This window comes from Rhamphochromis longiceps, linkage group LG17, assembly GCF_057381845.1.
Source record: "Rhamphochromis longiceps isolate RC_006_pf linkage group LG17, R_longiceps_female_GT1.1, whole genome shotgun sequence".
Lineage (NCBI taxonomy): Eukaryota > Metazoa > Chordata > Actinopteri > Cichliformes > Cichlidae > Rhamphochromis > Rhamphochromis longiceps.
The window spans coordinates 7095097-7118762 of record NC_140573.1 but is presented as its reverse complement, the minus strand read 5'-3'; the positions used below and the strand labels follow the sequence as shown (position 1 = coordinate 7118762).

The window sequence follows — 23666 nt, the reverse complement described above, 5'->3', positions numbered from 1 at the left end:
GGGAGGTCCCGCCCTATAACTTGCAGGTCTTAACCCTTGTAATATCCTCGGGATTCCCATACACTTGTTTGCCATACACCTACGGGTCATTTTTGACCCGAGGACAACACAAGGGAGGAGCTGTTGCTAGATACCACAGTACACCTTCAGACGTGTAGTGGAGTCCATGCCTCGACAGGTCAGGGCTTTTTGGCAGTCAAAAGGGGACCAGCAGAAGTTTGAGGTGGGGTGTCTCATAGCCTTTTCTGTTTTCCTCAATTTCTTTAATCAGTTTTTTTGTGATCATGATTCAGATTGTAGCTGTTGGCTTAAGTAAGTAAAGGCTCAAAAGTCTGTTGGATTTTCTGAAAATGAGAAAAATGAAATTGTACCAGATCCCTTAAAGTATGTGATCAGTACTTTATCCTATATTCATGACCTTAAATCTGCATATCTGAACTCAAATGGGTAGTGTGTGTGCACACTACATTTTCCAATGTTATTGCCGTTCAGTGAGCCACTCTGGCTTCGGGAACGCATTGGAGCTGTCACTCAGCCCAGGCAGAGCCCTTTTCGCGATGTGACATTTAAGAAATGAAAGTAAAAGGACAGCTAAAAATGGTTCTGTTCAAGTCGAGAAATTAGGTTTGGATTATTCCCTCATTTCAGGTGCGAACTGCTAACATTTTATTGGCTTGCCACTATAGTCCTACACTGAGAAGAAAAGTTAGATTGGGTTTCTGTTGGCATATAAGGATAAATGTAAACAACTTTAGCTTGACATCAGATGGTATTTATAGTACATAGTTATAGTCTGCAATACTGTTGTGAACCCGTTCCTAATGTGCAACCCTATTGGTTAATTTCACGCTAACTGTGTTGGTGATTGTTCTTTAAAAGTCATCAGGGCAAGTTTACTATGACTGTAATGCACATCTTCAATATCTTTAGTTGTGCCCAGCTTACTAAAAGATGATTGTTTTGGAGAATGCCTTAAATGTCAATAAGATTTTTTTTAAAATGTAAATCTTCCCTTTCAGTTTCTGTTTCACTGTCTCACTATGCCTAACCTAATCTGGCAGAAGCCTCAAAGCTTCTTTTTAGTCTGATGAATCAGCAGCAAAACCCATCCATGACCTTTTTCAATGTAATTTATCCCAGACAAGATCGGTCAGGTTCTAACAACCCTAACATTGTGTACTTCTCTAAGACAGGTGATCTGTCACACGGCATCTCAGTCTATGCTAAAGTCCAGATTATGGCAGGGCTATTGCAGTGCATATTAGTACATATTATTGCACATGTTGTGTGTGGCTGGTTTTAGTGTTATGGAAATGTATGAGTGAAGCTGAGCGGAACATTAGCATAAAACTGAACCACACCCACGCCGCCACGTTAACAGATTTGAGCCGTCAAATGTTTTGTACTTCATCTCTGAAACGTGCTGCGACTTTAACGTTTTTACAATCGACCTGTTAACCACACATTAAAATGTACTTTCTCCAGTCATGCTGAATACCTACATCATTATGTCCAGAAGGAACGAGTCAGCACTCTAATAGCCTTGGAAAACTTCTCACCCTCATTATAAGCAACAAGTCCTTTATGAGAGGTTCGTTTATCCAAGCAGAGGCGACCCATGCACTGTTAACTTTCTATATAATGGCTGAGGTTTGCAGAATAGACCTGCATCCCGCTTTTACCAAGTCCTTTACCCCAACATTCCGAAGTAAGTTTTGGTTTGCCACAAATGCCGCTGCCAGCGACTGTGGTTGAAGGCTGACTGGCAAACCTCATTAGGTCCAACACGAGACTTCAACGAACATCCGTTCCACTCAGTCTGCTTTTGTGGCGCAACCAGCCCCACTGGGTGCTGCAAACCCTCCATATGCTGGTTGGATGGGTCAGAGATGGGAGAGAGGAGTTGTATGTTTTGGGGAGAGTGGTTAATCTGCAGAGCACAGGTTGGTTTTGGCTGCACCGGGCAGACTGTAACATGAGCTTGAACTTGCACAGCTAGAAGGTTCTGGTTTCTTTTAAGTCGCTCTGTTAAAACTCGAGCTTTGGTTTCTGTGTGACTTTCCCTCCTCCAGCTATGGAAACACTTCTTAGCGGAACACTGGCCTATTTTTCCTTTTCTTGCAAAGTTCACTTCAACTGATTTTCACTGTGAGTGTGTCCATGTGTGCATTTAAATTCTTGCCCCTGTATGAGTGGTCACGCTGGTGTTCGTGTTCCTTGCGGTGGAAGGTCAATAATTGCGGGCTGTGCCTCAGGCCCCTCCTAAAACCCTTGGAATAGCGGCCAGCTGATTAGGCATACAAGCGGTCAGTGGGTCGTGGTGTATTTCCCTTTTCCTGGATTCAATCTCAGCCATTTTTCAGGCAGCTGTAATTACGGGAACAAAGGGATCCACGTACTGTGGGGAATAAGCCTTTTTCTGTTTTTAACAAGGCTGAGGTGACTCAAAGTGACTTTGGAAAGTATTTACTGATTTGTTTTTCATTCTTAAAATTTACATATAATAGAAAACTATACATTATCTGAAGATTTTGTTACTTTATTTTATCTTTATTTTCTCTAAAATAATTAGATGCCACTTGTGGATTAGTTCGATCTACAAGGTTTTGGACAGTTAGACTTTTTTCTTTTTGATATCAATTTTGCACCAGTATATCACCATAATTTAAAATGTTAAGCTTTTAAGATTTAAAAAGCTCATATTTTGAAGGAAATCTTTTGACAAGCCAAAAGATTTGAAAGTAATTGTAAAATTATTTTTATTTATAACTTTGCATGGCATTCTCCAAAACTGTTAAAAATGATCCTTGTTTATCCCATGCTCGGCCTTTGTGCAGCAAGCCATTGATGAAAGAATTCGATTAAGTAGATCCCTCTCTGCCGTCCTTTAATGCTTCCGTAACACTTGGAGCAAACAGTGGTTGGAGACTTCGGTACAATCAGAAATATTATGGCGTATACAATCAACTTGTTGCATGTGAAGACTCTGACCAGCCCTGCAACTGCTCTCAGAAGTGACTTTGGAAGTCAGTCTGCTATACGTTTGCAACTTAATGGGGTGAAGTGCTTTGTGATAATAGGGTGGTTTACTGTGACAAATAGGGAAAAGCGTAAATCTGTTGCCAAATACTGACATAGTTGCTACAAGACAGTGACTGCAATATGAGTGCTTAACAACCTTACTGTAACATATATAAAACAATAGTATAGAAAAATATAACCACAAGGAGTTGAGGACCCATTGAGTCGAGTCACCTATTGTAGAGAGAAGTGTTGCAATTGAATTTGTGCAGACCTACTGCAGAGTGTTGGAAATCTCTCTCTTCTTGTAAATTTGAGTAGACGGCAATTATTTGTAAACCTTAACCAAACACAAATGTTTGGAGACGGGTTGCCAACCGCCAGCCAAACTGTTTGTGAACAAAAGTGCTCACTGAGAGGTTGAGGTTGTTGCCTGGTAAACCTTTGGGTGACTAGTTGGTTGTTACAGCTATTTGCAATTGATCACCGAATTTAATTTTTCTCTCCTAGTCACAAGGGGATTGCCATCCTACTTTTACTTTACTGTGACTGAGCCACAAGACAGCTTTCTTCTGATTGGCTGCTCCTGATTAACGAAAGGTTTGAATGTCAGGTTTGTGCTCTCTTAGCCAAGGCTCTGTGTCTTAGATGACACATTCAGGATATCCCCTTCCTTCAGCATCATATGGACCCAAGAAACTGAAAATGAGGAATTAGATTGGTCTTAAACCTGAGCTTTTGGCTCACAGAAATTGCTTGCACATACTCTGACATTATTTTTTGGAAAGTTTCACCAGGTTCAACATCCACACCTACCAGTGCACTAGAAATGCTGTAAAAACAATAACAAAGCACAATAGTTCCTCTTTAATAACATGATTCCAAATTATCCTATGCCAAATTATGACCACCAGCATCATAAGACTATCAGTTCACCTTGGCCTGGGACTAAAAGCCGCAGTTACTGTTTATAAATGTACAATCATTCAAATTCAGCCAATCAGAATAGGGAAAAAGGTTTATGGACGATCTGAAGGGGGAGTGAGGAAAAGAAAAAGGCTTGTTAACAGGGCAATTTATAACAGATTACATACATGTCTTGCCTCACATTAGTTAGATGGAAGTTCCAAACAATTCCCCATCTTTTCAAGGTTTTTTTTTTTTTTGGGGGCAAACAAAAGCAAGAATAGGAGTGACTGGTGAAGAGCTGCTGGTGTGCTGGTTATTAATGTCCCCCAGGAGGCTGCTACAGAGCTGGTTATTAGTTTCCCCAAAGAGCTGGATCCCTGTTTTGAAAGAGCACTGTGATTTGTGTGCTCAACCAGAGCCTAGTCCTTCAAAGAAAAAGTATAATGTATGCTTGTTCAGGGGGGCAGCATGAAGGGCTCCAGTAAACACAGCTGAATTAGCTGTTGTTGCTGCCTTTGTCTGGAAACCCCATGTTTCTCCTCTGCTTCTCAGTTTCTGTGCATTGGTTTAAAAGTAAATTATACCCTAAAACAGAATTCCAACTGACTGGAAATTTGTGGGGATCTTTATATGCATATTTCAAAAACATTTAATATGGTAAAACATTTGATTTTGATTGTGCAAAGTTGTCAGCATAAGGAGATGAGAGAGAGAAAAAAAACGTGCTACGTAAAATGTGTTGCAATAAAATGCATGCATGTTGCAGTTGTTCTTTACCACAAATACTTGCATGCAGCTGCCACAAGCTCCTACGTTTCACTCTAGTTGCACACCTGTTGTGTTTTTAGGTGGATTTTCTTAAATTATGCAAGATGTGATTAGTGGAAGTGGAGTGCGTTTGAGTTCTTAAATCCCCATCATTCTGCTATGGTTTAAGCAGGTCCAGATCTGTGCTGCTTTGATATCACTCAGCTTCCTTTTATGAATATTAAGTTGTGTACGTCTGCGCGCATGTGTATTTAGGGGCTCACTTTATGTCAGGATTCTTGGAGGTGTCATACCCTGTTTACACGTTTATACAACAGCGTACAGCCACACCCCCAACCGACATATTTGGAGTTTCGTAAAAATAGGGCTGAATGAAGCAAATGAGCTGTGTCAAGCTGAGGACATGGGTGACATTGTTTGTAGTACTTTTCTTGTGCCTTAGAACAGTCCTTTTTCTGATGTTTCTTTTATTTTTATATATATAAATTGTAGGAGCGCCAAACATAGACGTTATCCATTTATATTAAAAGAAGGCTGAGAGGAAAGCTGAGGTGATTGTCAAACAAACTTCTTTAAGGACAAAGCAGCAAAAAGACAAAGAGAGAGAAAAGATAACAAGATTCAGTGAGAAAGAAGCCACAAAAACTCATGGCTCCTTTTGATTAGCAGCATTTACTTGCATATGCCACTGCAGGGGGAAAAGGAAATAGTCAATCAGTCATGGAAGTAAACACACATGGAAGTAAACTGTTTGGACCTCCCACAAACTGTTAAACACGGATAAACTATTTAAAATATTAAAAGGCATTGCGTGTATGCTTGTATTTGTGTCTTTGTAAAAGCTCCGCAATCTGTGTTATTGACTGCAAAGTTCTGTTTGACTGTTTCACTTGAGAATGTGAACAATTTCAGGTAAACGTTCACAGGTGTACAAACTGTTTGAAGTACACTTTTGCATTGCAGTATGAAACCACACATTTGCTGCAATGGTGAATTGTTGTTATCAGGCTGATGAATAGCTTTTCTGACCAATCAATTTTCACTCTGTTGTTGCAAAGTGAAGTGGTTATAAGAAACAAATGTGTGCGATCCGAGAACTAGCACCATTAATCATGTTTCGTACTATCAACAAAAATGTAGTGGTTTACACAAGCCAAAGATCCCCTTTGGGGATCAGGAAGGGCGCCTGGTGTAAAAAGTCTCCCTAATCAAACATGTGGTTCTACCTTGTGGAGCAGCTCTTTTTAAATAAGGAATTCTTTCAACTATCAGCAAAAAGAGTGCTATCAAAACTTATGTCATTGTCTCACATCTGTGGGTTGTAATCCCAGGGGGAGGAAATGTGTGACTGAATTTTTAGCAAATGGGATCCCACCATACTCCTGAACTACATTCCCGTCTTTGGCGCCATATTTGGCCCCTGATTTAGATCCAAGTGGGAAACTTGAGCCACACAAACGTGCTGTTAATATGAATTCGCCTCTCCTTGCACTGCCACTTGGAATCACGCAGACCAAGTAGCTGGTAGTTTTAAATGCAAAGTTGTCTGTTGGATTAGGCATGTGGGAATGGGGCGGGGGTTATTTATGTGTCACCATTAGTTTTTGTCTTATTGACACAGTTTTCATTTTTCCTTTGTGCAGCTGGCCAAGAAGATTCGGGAGAAGTTTAACAGATACCTGGATGTGGTGAACAGGAACAAGCAGGTGGTGGAAGCCTCGTACACCGCCCACCTCACCTCTCCGCTTACTGCCATACAGGACTGCTGCGCCATACCAGCATCAATGATGGAGTGAGTAGCTTTCTCTTTACAATCACTTTACCACTTTTCCTCGTTTCCTTTGTGTGTCTCTCGTAACACGCACACCAAAGTCTCTGCAGGAGGGTTCACTCTGTGCCTGTAAACTCACCTCCCACTGTTAGCACCTGCACTCAAGCTCTCTATGCATTGTTTTATGGGCCAGCTACACACAAATCCCCATTTCTCCCTTGTTTTGATCATCCTTGGATTAGTTATAGCCGTATTTAAATCGCATCATTTGCTGCCTTGAGCTAGCGTCATGCTCTGATTACATGGGAGCTTTTTAAAACTCTAACCATAAGATGGAACAAATTAAAAGGTTGGTTTTACCTCTTCTGCACTGCACCCCAACTACAAGTTTTATGGGACCTGGAGCCAAGGACGGCATGGAGTTATCTATAGAAAAAAAAACGTGGAGGTTGAATGGCAATTTCAATTTTTGCTTGTTTTTTTTTTTTTTTTTTTTTTTAAATCGCTTTGATGATAACAGCAGTAATGACCAAAAAAATCCAGTCGGGCTCTACTGGGTTAATATAATATATATAGCACAAATAAGAGAAGTTTTTTGGGGAAAATGCCTACATATATATTTAAAGCTGAGCTTTGGATTAAATCTGTCAGAGTTAAGTCCTATACTGAGACGGGTTCAAATTGGCCCAGCGTACAGTAGAATCAGATTTTTGGCCAATCATCGGCTCGAGCAGGGGGAAAACACTGTTCAAAGCCGAGCTCGGAGAAAAAGGGAGAAAGTGCCGCTTTCAGTTCTAATCTACAGAGCAGCAGCTGTCTCTTCCCGTCCGCCCTCCTTTCTCCATTTTTGTCCGCCTCCCTCCCCTTTATCAGCCGACGCTACAGGTTACTGCTCTCTGAAGTCTTTGCACCGCAGACTCCACAGACTGCAAGGTCACCTGTCTGTCCACCTGTGATGCAGAGGGAGGGGAGGCGGGTTGTACCTGGCTCAGGGCCATTTGCCACCTGTAGCTGAATTCAGGATAAAACATGTGTGTAACATGTTGTACTTACATGTAACCGTCGTTCACGCAAATGTGCTGCATTATCAGCCCATTATGCGTGCTTAAAATGCAGCTCTAAAACTGTGGACACAGGAAAGAAAAAATGCTGAGGAAAAATTATTATGCAAGACCTGGACGAGAATAATAGAATGATGCAGCGGGAGTTCGCAAGGGGGGGTTGTGGTGTTGGTTGTGGACATACCAAACTGAAGCCGAATCTGATGGATCCCTAACTTCAAAGCCTCTTCCTCGGGGGAGGGGGGGGGGAAGCAGAGAGCTGTTTTGCTTTCATATATTTGAGCGCTCGCAGTTTAATAAAATATCTAAAACGGCTTATGCCTTATCTTCTAAAAGATAGCGGGTGCTCTGTTTGTTGAATGCGGGGAAAATAATTATTCGCTGATGAAAGTTTTCTTTAAAAACTTCTAGAAAGAATTAAGAGGTTTGGGGAAATCTGGTTTCTCTGCTTGGTTGCGAGGAAAAGCGTCTTGGCTTATGACCTCCAGCGAAACTGCGGCTCGTCTACAATTCCCTTTGTGTACTTGCTCAACAAACAGCGTATGTGTACTTTAATAGGCTTCAGTCATACCAGTAGCAGATAGCTGCTTATGTCTGTTTACAGACTTTATGCTTATCTAACCTAACTGGGTGCTCGCTCGTGGATCTAACAATCTTCTCACTGAAGTCTCTGCGATACAATGTTGTGCATTTCCTGATATATTGAGCGTTACGGCAAAAGCCTGCAGGCAAATAGCTCAACGCTGGAAATGGCCACGGCCTAGACTGGCTCTTTTTATGCAGCATAACATGTCGTATCTGATACAAGCGCAAACTGGGAGGAAAAAGCAACACTGTGCAGTTTCACTTCAAAGTTTTTGGTGTAACCGTTTCTTGACAAAAACATCTACTTCCTCTAAACCTGGGTATTTCAGCCGCCTACAGTGCAGTTTTATATCCTTTCCCAGGCACGTCAAACCCCTGTCACAACTTGCCTAGGGTGACCTGAGGTGATAACATGATAATGACCCACACCTTTTTTCACACCTTGGCTCATGTGATGACACACATGACCTACAAGTGGGTCAACGACCACCTCCAAAGGGAACGATACCGAATAGGGGTTAAATACCTGGAGCTCTCCAGCTTTTGTTTTTAGAACTGATGAAGCCTCTTGGATGAGCAGAGTGAAGCCGTTTTTAGTCCTTAAAGGTACCCTTCGTGTGATTCCTTTATGTTGAGAAATCCAGGCTAGGAGTTTCCTGTTATTCCTGACCGTCCTGTTTGCGTTACGTTGCCACAGATAAATGTACTTCCCAAACTCTCAAACTTATCTTGAATGTAAAAGAACAAACAAAACAAAACACACAAAAAACACGTATTGCTGCCAAAAATACATTGTGGAATATGTGCGGAGAGGAGTTAGCCCAGAATTGGTCCAGTTCAGTGTGTCCTTCACTAGTCTTGGGCATCAGCTGCTTCTCGGGGTTCCAGTCAGGTCAGCCAGTTTAGTAGTGGGGGATCAGGTGGTTCACAGGGTGTCTGCTAGTCATCAGGCTGGCAGGCTATCGTTTTGCGGAGGGAGGCCACCAAGGGCAGCGCTTAGCAGCCAGTGGTATGCTTTAATCACCGCTGGGTCTCAGCGACGAGCCCGGCCTGAAAATAGCAAATGTATGTTGCTTGTTTGGAATGGTGCGCATGAGCCCCTGTATGTTTGTATTTTTAACATCCAATCTCCAGGTGCTCATTTCAACAGTTTCACTGCTATGCAGATGTAAAAGTGAGAAGTGTGCACGGGAGCATCTCATGCATGGCACTTAATGGTGTCATTTCACCAGTAGTCCTTGAAAAGATGAGCTGCAAGTGAGCCGTTCAAAGAAAATGCCACGGATGTGATCCTCAAACGTACTTTTATGAGGTAAAACAATGAAAAATAAATAAATAAAAAATTGGCAGTGTGTCCCTAAAGACTGCTGCTGCCTTCAGGCATGCCCACATCACAGCAGTGTGTCAAACATCAGTGAGCAGAGCTTAAGCAGCGCCTGTAGTATAACAACACAAAGCTGGCACTTTTTGGTATACACCAAAGTATTCGGAGAAGTAAAACTCTGAGGTGATGATGACACTTGATGGAAACAAAGATTGTAACAAATTTAATTTCTAGAGGAGACAGTTTTCTCCGTAACCCTCATGGTGCTGTTTTATGAAGGCTATTGTTACCTTCAACGCTGAGGGTGCTCCATTTTCATTAATGATGACTTAATATTTAATTCTACTGGCATATGCAACTGATTGTGTCTAAATTGGAGGGCAGAATCACTACTATTTAATATTTATTTATTATTTATTTTTCTTGTGTTGCAGAATTGCTGAAAACGATGCCAAAAGTCTTTCTTAAGGCCACTCCGCAGGATAGCTTTACACTGTGTAGTCGTATCATGTGGGGCTGGGTGGGGATCCTGCAGAATTTCTAATACCTGCACTCATAAATTAAACATACGGATCAATGGTAGCATGGTGTTAATACCGAGCTCCTCTTTCTGAAGGAGAATTCTCACTATCCGAGCTGTCGGCAGATTTACAGTTCAGTTCAAGAGGATACATTGCGCCGGTGATCAGCTACTGGGACATGACATCAAGCTTATCTTGTAGTCTCGTGGTTTCACTGAGATCATAATATCTCTTTGCACGTTAGAGAAGGAGAGGGCTAAACACCAGGCAGGTTAGGAGGAGGGGGTTGTTTAAGTGACCCTAACAGGTGTAAATGCTGGGCCGCTGTCATAACTTTCTTCTATCTCCACCACCCCACCCCGTTAATGGGGGGGTTTCATATCTTTGTGGGGGGTTTACTATATTTGTGGGGACCAAAATCCCGGTCCCCACGAGTTTGAAGACATTTTTGAGACTCAAAATGTATTTTTAGTGTCAGGGTTACAATTGGTTATGGTTAGGCTTATGCTAAGGGTTAAGGTTAGGCATACATTTTTGATGGTTAGGGTAAGTGGCTAGGGAAAGCATGTCAATTAGATGTCCCCATAAGATATGAAAACCTGACGCGTGTGTGTGTGTGTTTTGTGTCTTTATTGATAATAAAAACTGTAAAACCCATGAAACTACAGTTAAAATTTAAAATCTATGTACTCCTTCACATTTTCCAAAGATGTCCAGTGGCCCATATTTGAGTCTTTGCCTGGCTGATTTCTGTCCCCTGGACCCCATGTTTGACAAACCTGATTTAAACCATTAAAAGGTGTTATGGACAAACTACTTAGATGCAATCATTTTCTTCTTTTTCTCCAAGATCTCACATTTCTCGTCAAGTCTCCCAACCAAAAGAATAATCCAAGAACTAGAATAGAACCCCCCAATTTGTGTGTGTTGTGTGTGTGCATATTTTCATCATTAAAGTACTTTTTCCATTAGATCCCTAATATGAATGTGTTTTTAGTCAGTGTTGCTATTCCCGAGCACTTGAAAAGTAGTGCAGTGAAATCTCCTAAACGTTGGTGCTTATTAAAGACCACATGTGACATCATTTTTGGAGTAGTGCGCCAAGCTGTAGCCAGCAGCTCATTTACAATAGCAAATCAAACAGCCTAGTAAAGCTTTCCATGTCCACCTTGAAGCCAATTAGCGTGCAAGTTGACTGAAAATTGGCAACTAATATGACTAAAAGACACAACCCTGTTTCCCTTGTTATCACTGCATATAAATAACTAGAGGCGTGGTGGTTAGATTTTTTTCTCTTCACCAAACAAACAAAAAACAGTTACTATGCGTGTAGGTGCACAGCTATGCAGTCAGCCTAAAAAACACTCCCGTTAAATGTTGAATAGAGCGTTTGGGCTTTGAGGATTTTACTAGAAGCACTTGTGAAGTGTAAGGAAAAGTCTTTGACAACAAATTCAGTTATCCAACTCTGTGTGTCTAAATCAACACCCCAGTATCCCAGTTATTCGGCCCATCCCTATTTTGATCGTATGTATTCTGTGGGACACACCCCTGTATACATGATAAATATTAGTACATCTAAGTCTGGCAGTTGTCCTGACTTGTTCCGCAGTACACGCTGGAAAATAAGCTTGTAAGCTGGTGAGTGTATTTAACTTATTCATGAGCAAAATGAAACTTTATTTTATTTATTTTTTTACCCCTGCCACTCTTTGGTTCTTCCTGTATGTGATGTGACTCACTTGGTGGCTGCAAACTGTAAACATGTGAATTCTGATGTAGCTCTGATTGACAATAACCCTGCGCTTACATTTCTCAGCAGTTGCTCTTGTGAGCAGCGTAGCAGAGGAGCATGACAATCATTACAAACTGGCAACGGATTCATCGAGTCATACCCTATTACTTACTGAACAGGCCACATTTGGACACAGAATTTCCCTGGACTGAAAAAGTGATCTCTGCTTTTTATAAGCCTACACTTAGTAGCAACCTGCTATTTTGGCATTATTGCAAGCAACATTTCTCCCACATTCATAGTTTTTTGTACCGAATTATGAATTGATCATATACAGCTGTATAGACTAATACAGTTCAGTGTAGTACCCTACAGTAAATCAAAGTTTTTGTAGTAAAAGATTCATGTTTTTCTTGTCATTGCTTTAGGGATTTTTTTATTTTTGAAGTTCTTGGTAAAGGCACGTGTGTTTTGAGGTGTTGGTAATACTTGTCCACACTCATTTTCATACACGGGGGACACCAGAGACACATCTTGCTTTAGTGCAGTCTATGCAATGCAAATGCATAGCATCAAAAATTCACTTCAGGCTGTGTCCCCTGTTGTAGAGTAGTTTCTATACACCACACTTTCCTCCAAAATCAATTCTGTCTATTGATATTTCATTTGAATCCGTTTCGGTAGAGCTGCCATTGAGAGCCAGATACACGAACGTGTCTTCAAGCGCTCTCAATTCTCCTGCTAGCTTGTTGCCAGCTTTACCGCTGCTACCGCCGAGGGACTGCAAACACATTAGGAGTGGTATTACTCTTGACGTTGGGGCTCGCGCAACAGCAAGCCCCTTCAAGGTAATTATTCTCACTGGGCGTTTTGAATGGCTTGGGACTGCCTGCTTTGCGGATATACGTGGCTCTTGCAGCAGGGGGCAACTTAATATAATAGATTTTAAAAATGGCTGGAAAACGGCAGGTGCTGCCTTATTTAGAAGAGTCTGCCCATTTTAGTCTGTGAAGGAGGGAAATGGGAGGGTTGGTTTTGGTACAAACTCGGCCCCAGTAAGAAAAAAGGTGATTGTTACTGATGATTTTGTAACTGTAGAACACACCTCTGCATTTGTTAATAAGCTTATTAAATGTAAGAATAATGTAAAGGATTGTGCAGAGGCCTTGTAACAATATTGGGTGATAGTTTGATAGATTATCACTGTCGGTTTTTGTGTGTGTATATGTATACATGCATATTAAAATATATATGAAATATAAAAAATGTGTGTGCGTGTCCGACCTTTTTGGAAAACGGATTTCTCTGCCCTCATTAAGATGTCTGATCAGACTCGGAGCTCTCCTCCCAGCTCTCCCTCTCTCTTTTTCGCATGTTTTTTGATGTGGAATTCAAAGCAGCTGCAAATGTATTTTTTATCTGGCACACATTTCGCCGAGCGTCTCTGCCCACCCCTTCTATGCAGAGTGCGTTGAAGGAGAATAGTAATGACTTTGGCCTTGTGGGACTCTAAATGAGCGGAGTTCAAATGCAGCCTGTACATCACAGGACCCGTCAATCAGCAACGGCCAGTGCCAGGTCTGCAAGCAGAGGGAGCCAAAAAGTGTGCACACGTGTGGTTGTATGTTGCTAACCCAGATGAGGGTGGGGGGGTTGGCAAGGTCCACTTGGAGGCATGGATCAAAGCACCAAAGCTTGGTGCGGTGCAGAACAGCCTGCTACTCTGCATACCCCCCACCCCCCGTTTTGTGGGTATGGCAGAAACCAGCATTTAGAGTGAACAGTACATGTAGCTCATTTTAGGCTGTCGCTGGGCGCTGAAACAGGTGAGAAAGAACTGATAGGTCATGTGCGACGTTTCATTTTTTGACATCTTTAATACTTTTGGGCTTTTGTGCGCTCAAGGACAGTGCCGTCGTAGAGCCGCATCACACCAGGTTCCAGTGGGGACTTGTTAAAGAGCTAGGCCTAATGAGGAAGAAAAAACAAGCAGCTGTGTAGGAAATGATGAATTCCAAGAGTTTTTATTTTTAATTGGCTTTTTAAAAGCTCATTGTGATTTGAGATAAAAGAATGCTGCTTATCCTTTTTTGGACTGATGACATCAGTCTTATCCCTGATTGCTAACAGTCAAGAATCTGCATTTTGGGAACACTAGTGCACTCTTATCACAATTTTGCCAAAATTTCCCCTTTTCCCACTCATTTTTCCACTGTGTTAGATCAGTCAGACCCCGAAGCCTTGCTCCGTTTTCACCACCACCATCTAGAGCGCTTTCTTTTTTTTAAGGCCCTCAAAAAAGATAAGGAGCAGACACTATAAATACTGAAGATGGTCTGGCCCACATATCTGCTTACATTTCCTGGTTAACACTTAAACCCCCGCGAGCCATCATTTTAGGGATTCCTACCTATAAAACCCGGAGAGCAGTCAAATGGTGGAAGTGGAAGCTAAATTGGCTAGTCATTCATATGTATATTAGGCTGTTAAGTAGGAATTCTGGAGGGAGGGGAGTGGGGGTGGGGGAGTGGAGTGTTTCAGTTTGCCATCTTGGGGAGAAATCAACACACATGGGTGTATGTCCTTTGTTGCTGACATTTATTGATAAAAACAGTACAAAAAACCAACCATTTGTACACATATTTACAAATAATTCAACATTGTCAGCAATCACTCACAATCCTGGCACTGCCATGGTACCTGTAGTCTGCATTTACCACATGTGTATCTTTTGCAGTGAACACATCGCACAGTGGCCTGATTTTTCTTGCATTTGTGTTTGACCTGACACGTGGCTCTTTTTCCAGGGCTAGGTGTGGAGGGTTCTGCCCGAAGCAACTGATCTTTTCTTGCCTTCTTCGCAGCTACATGAGAGTGAGCCAACTCTGTTGCAAGCGCCACCAGGAAGTCCACCCGTCTTTCCTTCGTCCCGGTGCATGCTTGATACAGCACATGTGCATTCAGTGCTGCCATGTCAATCATGTTATAAAACACGGCGACTGGCCAGCGCCGTGTTCCTTTGCGGACAGTGTACTCCCGAACCATCTGGTCCATCACATCCACGCCACACTTTGTTTTGTTGTAAAGGGTGACAGTGTTTGGCTTCCTTTTGGTGGTGTTATCAGTCTGAACCACGCTGTGCATGCTGCTAAGAATATAGACTGTCTTCTTCCGTTTGGCCGCATACGCCGTCAGCGTGGCAGCAGAGGTTGAAAACACCTAAGAAATAAGATAAATTGTTATTTTCATAGCCCTTTTACACACAATGCATCCTTCTTTATCGGCTACTTGGTCTGGTTTGGGCGGAGAAAGTTCAAATCTGCGGCCTCATTAAATGTTGACATGTATCACAAAGTGTCACAAGGGCTTGAGAACAATACGGTGACCAAACATTTCTGCGGTTCTGTTTGTTTGGAAGTTTGCTTTGTTGATGTAAATGATGGAGGCGGTTATTGTCAGCATTTCTTCTCTGAGCCCACCCACCATTCTTTTCCACTTTAATCTCTTCACATGTTGAGCATAACCTTAAGCTGAACTCGGAATGTCAGACACTGGTATTAATTGGCTCGACTGTCGTTACTGTTTTGTTAGCGTGCACCCATTGTAATTGTGTATATATATGTTTAAAGCCTATTTACATTTGAATTTTCACATTTGTGTCATATTTGTGTTTTTGTTAAACTGCACTGATGCATAGCGATAACTAACTCTGCCAAAAAAAAGAAAAGAAGTGATTCCTGTTCATTTCTCAATTTCTGCATAGTGTTACTTCATCTTAGGTAGTATTTGACTTAAACAAACATGTTGCTTGAGCAGTCAACGTTGTACCCTGTCAGGCTGTAAAAACTCTACTTTGCTCCAACCTTATCATTGTACATGCACATAAATTTACCAACTGTGCTCCCATAGACATTTTATTAGATACCCCTGGCTAGTACTGTTAGACACCCCCCCCCCCCCACCCCCCCCCAATTCACACATTTTTTGCTTTCAGAACTGCCTTCCTTTCTTCTTCACACAGATGCCACACGATGCTGGAAACATTCCTCATGGATTTTGATCCATATTGAGTCGATAGAATCACACAGTTGCTGCGGAGTTCTTGGCTGCACATCCATATTGTGAATCTCCCTTTATGCCACATCCCAACGGTGCTCATGTGTTCAAGAAACCAGACTGAGATGTTGACTTGGCATGTTTAAGTGCAGTAACCATCAGATGATGGGTACACTGTGCTCATAAGGGGTTTGACGGTCAGGAACAATATGTAGGTAGAATGTGGTGTTTAAATGATGCTCAGTTGGTGCTCAGTGCTTCAAAGTGTGCCAAGAAAATATCCCCCACACAATTACACGACCACTATCATTAGCCTGGCAGCATAGATTCGTGTTTTTGTGTGGTTTATGTCAAATTCTGACCCTGCCATCTGAATGTCACAGTAGAAAGCGAGACTCATCCGAACAGGCAATGTTTTCACACTTTTGTGTCCAATTTTTGTGAGCTTATGCAAGCTGCAGCGTCAGTTTCCTGTTCTTAGCTGTGTTACGACCCGTCTAGGGCCAGGCCATAACATGAGCGAGGCACTCGCTTCCCTCCCCAAGACCCAAGCAGTCACACGCAACAAATCCGTTAGATGTGAAGTGATTTATTTACAAGGTGAATAAAGAGAACCAAAACGGGAGTGTCAACACTTCAGGGTGAGCCAAGGCCAAAACAATAAACAAAACAAACCTACACAAATCCCGCACCCCTGACCTCACCAAAATAAAGTCAAAATAAAGACAGAGTCTGACCTCCTTAACCAACTCAAAAACAGGAGAAAACGGGTGATCAAAATAAACGGCAGCTCACCCCTACCCACTCCACTTCCACAATTCTCGCACGTATACTGCAGCCAGCGGCTACCACAGGACTACTGCTGGGTGATGAGGAGAGACGCGAGGACCTCTCCCGCTGTAGCACTCCAGCCTCCTTTTATTGGGCGGGTCCTCCAGCTGGATCCAATCACGCCGGGGCAGTAAGTCCACGCACCAATCGGAACAGGGCCCTGGCACAGCTAAATTAACATAGACAAAAACACAGCACCTGCACAAACAAACACACGGACATACAAGTTCGTAACACCCCCTTCCATAAGAATTAAACAATCCTTCTAGTGTTTAATCCTAGACTACAAAATTGCTCTCGACAGGGCATCCGCGATGACATTTTCCGTCCCTTTCTTATGCCTAATCTGCAGGTTGAAGTCTTGCAAGAGAAGGGACCAACGCATAAGTCTCTGATTTGAGTTCTGCATCTGGGAGAGAAAAACCAATGGGTTATGGTCAGTGAACACTTGAACAGGGATAGAGCTGGATCCGATATACACCTCGAAATGTTGTAGGGCTAACAACAAGGCAAGGGCTTCCTTTTCAATGGTACTGTAGTTCATCTGATGTTTGTTGAATTTTTTTGAGAAGTAACAAATTGGGCGATCCACGCCGCAATGGTCTTCCTGCATAAGGACAGCTCCTGCACCAACCGCACTAGCGTCAACCTCGAGCTTGAAAGGGGACATGAAATTCGGGGCCGTAAGAACAGGGGAACTGCACAGTAATGCTTTCGCAGACTCGAAAGCAGTCTGACAAACAGGCGTCCACACAAAAGGCTTCTTCGGACTGATCAAATCGGTGAGAGGAACGACGACAGTGGCAAAGTTCTTACAAAACCCTCTATAATAACCACACATTCCTAGAAATCGGCGCAGCGCCCTTCTCGTTTGTGGGACTGGAAACTCAACGATCGCCTGTATTTTCGCGGTCACCGGCAGTATCTGTCCCTGACCCACCTGTTTTCCCAGATATGTGACGGTGGCTCTGCCAAATTCACATTTGGCTAGGTTCAACGTAAGCGAGGCCTCCTGAAAACGGCTGAAAACAAGAGAGAGTGTTTGTAAGTGGTCAGACCAGGTGGATGAGTAAATGACAACATCGTCCAGGTAGGCATCGCAGTTATTCACGCCCGCCAGTACTTTGGCCATAAGGCGCTGGAATGTAGCGGGTGCATTACGCAACCCAAACGGCATAACCGTATACTGGAGAAAATGGTCCGGTGTAACAAAAGCAGATATTTCAGAGGCTCGGGGAGTTAAAGGTACTTGCCAGTAACCTTTTAACAAATCAAGTTTGGTTACAAACGATGCCGATCCCACTCTATCAATACAATCCTCCATTCTAGGAAGAGGAAATGAATCAGGTTTGGTAACAGCGTTAACTTTCCTGTAATCATTACAAAACCGAGGAGTGTTGTCGGATTTTGGTACTAGCACACACGGCGAACTCCATGCGCTGGCGCTCGGAAAGGCTAAACCGTGTTCTAAGAGATAGTCAACTTCCTTCTGCATTATCGCCCTTTTCACTGGGTTCACTCGGTAAGCATGTTGCTTAATCGGTTTACGTCCTTCCACATCAATATCGTGGCACAGGACCGCAGTTTGACGAGGGTGATCAGAAAAAAGTGATAAGTTCTTTTCTATCAGATCAGTGATGTCAGCTCGAGCGGGTTCAGACAGGTGGACTAAATATGTGTCTAAATCATTTAAGATCTCCGAATTTTTCAACCGGCCGCTACCCAGCGCTTCACTTTTCTGGAGTAGCCCGTCATCAGAGGGTTCATAGGGAGAAACCGTACTAGCGGCGCACACTGGAGACGGCGCACCCGAAGGACTCCTCGAGTGAAACGATTTTAACAGATTAATATGACAAACCCTAGACTTTCTCCGGCGGTCTGGGGTCTGGATCACATAGTTGTTGTCACTGGGTTTTTGTTCCACCACATATGGGCCAGCGAACTGAGCTGATAAGCTGGACCCTACCACAGGCAACAACACCAACACTTTCTCTCCCGGCTGAAAACTTCTGCAAACAGCTTTTTATCATAGCGAGTTTTCATTTTAGCTTGCGTATGTGACAGATTCTCTCGAGCTAACTGACATGCAAGGTGAAGCTTTTCCCGAAGTCCGCTAACATAATCCAGAACATTATGCTGAGTTTCAGAAGTTTCTGACAACCACCTCTCCTTCAGAAGGCGGAGGGGACCGCGGACCACGTGTCCAAACACCAGATCCATCGGACTGAATCCCAAGGATTCCTGAGTGACTTCTCTGACTGCAAACAACAATAACGGCAGACCCTCATCCCATTCTCTATCCGACCCCGCGCAGAACTTGCGCAGCATAGCTTTGAGGGTTTGATGGAATCTTTCCAGAGCACCTTGACTTTCCGGGTGGTATGGACTGGATTTTACATGATTTATGTGCAACTCCTTCACAACCTGTGCAAATATTTTTGAGGTGAAATTCGTTCCTTGGTCTGTTTGAACAACCTTTGGAAGTCCGAAAGTAGAGAAAAATTTAAGTAGTGCTTTTAGCACCGGTTTTGCTTTCAGCGTGCGTAGTGGAATTGCCTCTGGGTACCTTGTTGCTGAACACATTATTGTAAGTATGTATTGGTGTCCGGATTTGGTTTTTGGCAGGGGACCCACACAATCCAATATTACTTTTTCAAACGGCTCACCTATTACTGGAATAGGATGTAACGGAGCAGGTGGAATGGGTCTGTTAGGTTTCCCCGCCATCTGACATGTGGTACAGGTACGGCAATATGCCACCACATCAGCTTTCAACCCTGGCCAAAAGAAGTTGCGCAACACCCGATGATATGTTTTATTCACCCCAAGATGTCCAGCCATGCTGGCATCATGCGCTAGGCTAAGCACCTGCCCTCGATGTGGCTTCGGCACCACCACCTGCGTAGCACCAGGCAAACCACACCGGTCAGAGGACCACCTCCTCATAAGAACTCCATCTCGCAAAAAATAAGAAGTGGGTGATTCACTTCCTGCACTCTTAGCTGCAGATAGAAAACAGGGAGCCAGTGATGAGTCATTCTGCTGAGCGGTTATCAATGCATCCCTATTCAATTTCTCATCCAGCTCTGGCATAAGTTTCATCACATCGCTTTTTGTTCTGTCACTCTCACGGCTGGGAGATATTCTCTCGTCTGGCATCGCCATAAACGTGTCAGCAACATCCATAACGTCATCAAATTTGCGTGACTGCGCACGAGTGATTGCACAAACAGGAAACACATTTAACAAAGGGGCGGCAACCTCAGTGACAGAAGAAATAGGCGTTTCCACCACTTCAGGCGGTGGGAAAACTGTCCCACCAGCCAAGTCATTTCCTAAAATAAACGAAACCCCTTTAATCGGCAACTGGGAGCTCACCGCAACTTTGACATGCCCCGTTTTCACGGGCGAATGTAAATGGACTTTGTGTAACGGCGCCCGAAGAACGCTCATCTTAATTCCCCAAACCAACACATCCGAATCACAAGCAGTTTTATCTGACAATGGTAGTACACTATCCAACATAAACGACTGATGCGCACCTGTGTCCCGAAGAATAGTAACAGGCACTTTGTCCCCCTCTTCTCCCGTCACAGAAACAAAGCCTTTCGTGATGAACGGTTTAAAACGTGGCTCTATTTCTGCATCCACATGGTGCAAATCACGGGTGAGAGTGGAATGCGATTTAGGCAAAGGGACAACTTTGATGAGACCTACGCCCGCTGGATTTCTAGAGCCTTTGCGCTGCTCTTTCCTCCGGAGCGCAGGACAGGCAGCGATTAGATGTCCGGGTCCGCGACAATAAAAACAGTCGCGATTAACACCATCCTCCCGTCTATCTTTCAGTCCTATCTTTGGTGACTTTATCTTCCTTTCCTGTCCCACCCTAATATTCTGTGAGACAGCGGCTGAAAATATAGTTTTGTGGGTGAGAGTAAACTCATCAGCCATCACTGCCGCTTTAGCAAGTGAGGGCACCTTTTGCTCATTCAGATAAATAACTACTTGGTCCGGCAAACATTTTTTGAATTCCTCTAACAAAAGAAGCTCTTTCAGCCCCTCGAAATCCTGTGCTTTACTGGCCTGCAACCATCGTTCAAACAGGCGACTTTTCTCACGGGCAAACTCCACAAATGTCTGATTGGCGGTTTTTTCACACTTCCTAAATTTTTGACGGTAGGCTTCTGGGACGAGCTCATATGCCTGCAACACAGTCTTCTTCATGACGTCATAATCCAGGCTATCTTCAATTGATAAACTGGTACACACCTCCTGGGCTTTGCCAACCAATTTGCATTGTAACAGCAGCGGCCAAAATTCCTTCGGCCAACTTAACGCGGCCGCTATACGCTCAAAAGCGTTAAAATAGGAATCCACTTCGGCCTCACGAAACGGGGGAACCAGTTTAACGTGTTTGGTGATGTCAAAACCTGTCGGGACCGCGGTGGACGTACTAGGATGACTAGAGGCAGATGTGGAGGGCTTTCGCTCCAGCTCCAAAGCTCTGACACGGAGGTGCATTGCTTGTACCTCAAGCTCTTTAGCACGGGCTTCCACCTCCCTAATACGGAGGGTCAAACGGAGATCTTCCGTAGACCGCCCCGCCAGGGGTTCCCCGGCCGTACCAGACTCAGCTGCTTCAGGCTTCGCCCCAGCAGCATCAGGGTCCGCCTCGGCTGTGTCAGAGCCCGCCTCAGCCGCATCAGAGTCCGCCTCGGCTGGTAGCACGTTAACAGGCCCTTTGGCATCCGACCCCGGCTCAGCCTCCGGAGCCACCTTCACACCCCCGCCATCAGGCTGCTCTACAGCTGCCTGCGGGGCAGGAAGAACGCCTCGCTCCACCAACTCTGCACACAAAGCGTCCCTAACCACCGCTTTGCGGGCACCATAGGACACTTGAACGTCATAACAACTAGCAATGATAAGCAAATCCGCTTTCCTGCACTTCACAATTCTATCCCACGAAGGCGAAGTAACAAAATCATCCAAAGAAAACTCCATAATTCCACACACCTACCACCCCCACACCCAAGAAAACCGCCAACAGACCAAACACACGCAAAAACCCACAGAAAAAGGCAGAGGACGAGCCCCCAATTCATGTTACGACCCGTCTAGGGCCAGGCCATAACATGAGCGAGGCACTCGCTTCCCTCCCCAAGACCCAAGCAGTCACACGCAACAAATCCGTTAGATGTGAAGTGATTTATTTACAAGGTGAATAAAGAGAACCAAAACGGGAGTGTCAACACTTCAGGGTGAGCCAAGGCCAAAACAATAAACAAAACAAACCTACACAAATCCCGCACCCCTGACCTCACCAAAATAAAGTCAAAATAAAGACAGAGTCTGACCTCCTTAACCAACTCAAAAACAGGAGAAAACGGGTGATCAAAATAAACGGCAGCTCACCCCTACCCACTCCACTTCCACAATTCTCGCACGTATACTGCAGCCAGCGGCTACCACAGGACTACTGCTGGGTGATGAGGAGAGACGCGAGGACCTCTCCCGCTGTAGCACTCCAGCCTCCTTTTATTGGGCGGGTCCTCCAGCTGGATCCAATCACGCCGGGGCAGTAAGTCCACGCACCAATCGGAACAGGGCCCTGGCACAGCTAAATTAACATAGACAAAAACACAGCACCTGCACAAACAAACACACGGACATACAAGTTCGTAACAGCTGACAGGAGTAGCAATCTGTGTGGTCTTCTGCAGCCGTAGCTCATCTGCTTCAAGGTTCAGCGTGCAGCTTAAGTTGTAGCTTGCTTTTGGCTTCCTATCAGCTCAAAGTAGTCTGACCATTCTACTCTGATGTCACCATGGCATTTTCGCTCAGCAAACTGGCACACTCTGGATTTTTTTCTCTTATTCAGATTATTCTCTGTAAACCGTAGGGTGGCAGTGTGGGGAAAATCCCAGTGGATCAGCAGTTTCTAAAATACCCAGGACAGTGGGTCTGGCACCAACAACCATGTCTTTTTTTGTAGTTACTTAAATCACCTTTCTTCTCCATTCTGATGGTTGATTTGGACTTCATTAAGTCGCCTTGACCATGTCTACTTGCCTAAACATGTTGAGTTGCTGCTGTGTGATTGGCTAATTAGATGTTTGCAGTAACAAGCAGTTGAACAGGTGTAACTAACAAAGTGGCTGGTAAGTGTGTATTCCACAACCACAGAAAAGCTGCATTTTCACTGTGGTCACTGTAGTGTTTTGTTCAAAATGACACTGGGGGGGGGAATGAGGGGAAAAATGAAACGTCTGACATGGAGACAAACAGCAGACGTTGGGGCGCTTTAACAGATGCTTTGAATCATCCAATTAGGCCGACGGCCCTTCTTAGAATCACATTCATATGTATTCAGGGAACTGGGCATTAGCTTTGTTAGAGGAAAAAGCGGGAATCAAGCAGTTTTCCATGAAAAGTATTGTTCACTAGCTGAAACTTCAGCTTTAGAGGTCTGAGCAACAAATGATTCAGTTAGTGATGTAGTGTAGCTCAAATATAAGAAAGCATAATCTATTAGTTTCAGCTGACGTTTCATGTTCATTGATCTTATGTCTCCACATGCCATATATCTTTTATTAATTGTGCAATTTATGTAGATCTTGGTAAATATCAATATTTAGCAGGCCGACAAGCAATTCTCTAAAGTCTGATGAGCTCTGTGTGCACATCTGCAGGTTTTCGTTTTATAGGAAGTAAAGTGGTGGAGCAGTTGTAAATCTGTGCTGAGAGAAAAGCCAGAGCAGCTCCAACAACAAATGAGTTGGACACACGCTCTATAAATTCTCAAATGTTGCCTGTTTGTGTGCATTTAGGTTTGATGGAAACTTCAATATCAATGTCTCCAAGACCATCTGCTGTGACAGACTTTCCCCCACCGTCAACAACCGAGCTTTCAACCCCGGACGGGACCTCAACTCAGGTCTGTTGACACACACACACACACACACACACACACACACACACACACACACACACACACACACACACACACGGTACATACAGATCCAATGAGGGAACTATCATTTGGTAGTCCATGAGCTGGCCTGCTTTAACAAATTACTAGAGATGG

At 43.8% G+C, this 23666-nt stretch overlaps 1 protein-coding gene across 1 annotated transcript in view; it reads left to right on the top strand.

The window, feature by feature from the left end:
* The window catches only part of cachd1 (cache domain containing 1), a 109510-nt gene that overhangs the window by 38428 nt on the left and 47416 nt on the right, over nt 1-23666 (top strand). Inside the window, exons 3-4 of the mRNA XM_085386207.1 lie at nt 6342-6490; nt 23410-23516. Of these exons, the coding sequence (XP_085242333.1) occupies nt 6342-6490; nt 23410-23516 (256 nt within the window). The remainder of the gene's footprint in view (nt 1-6341; nt 6491-23409; nt 23517-23666) is intronic.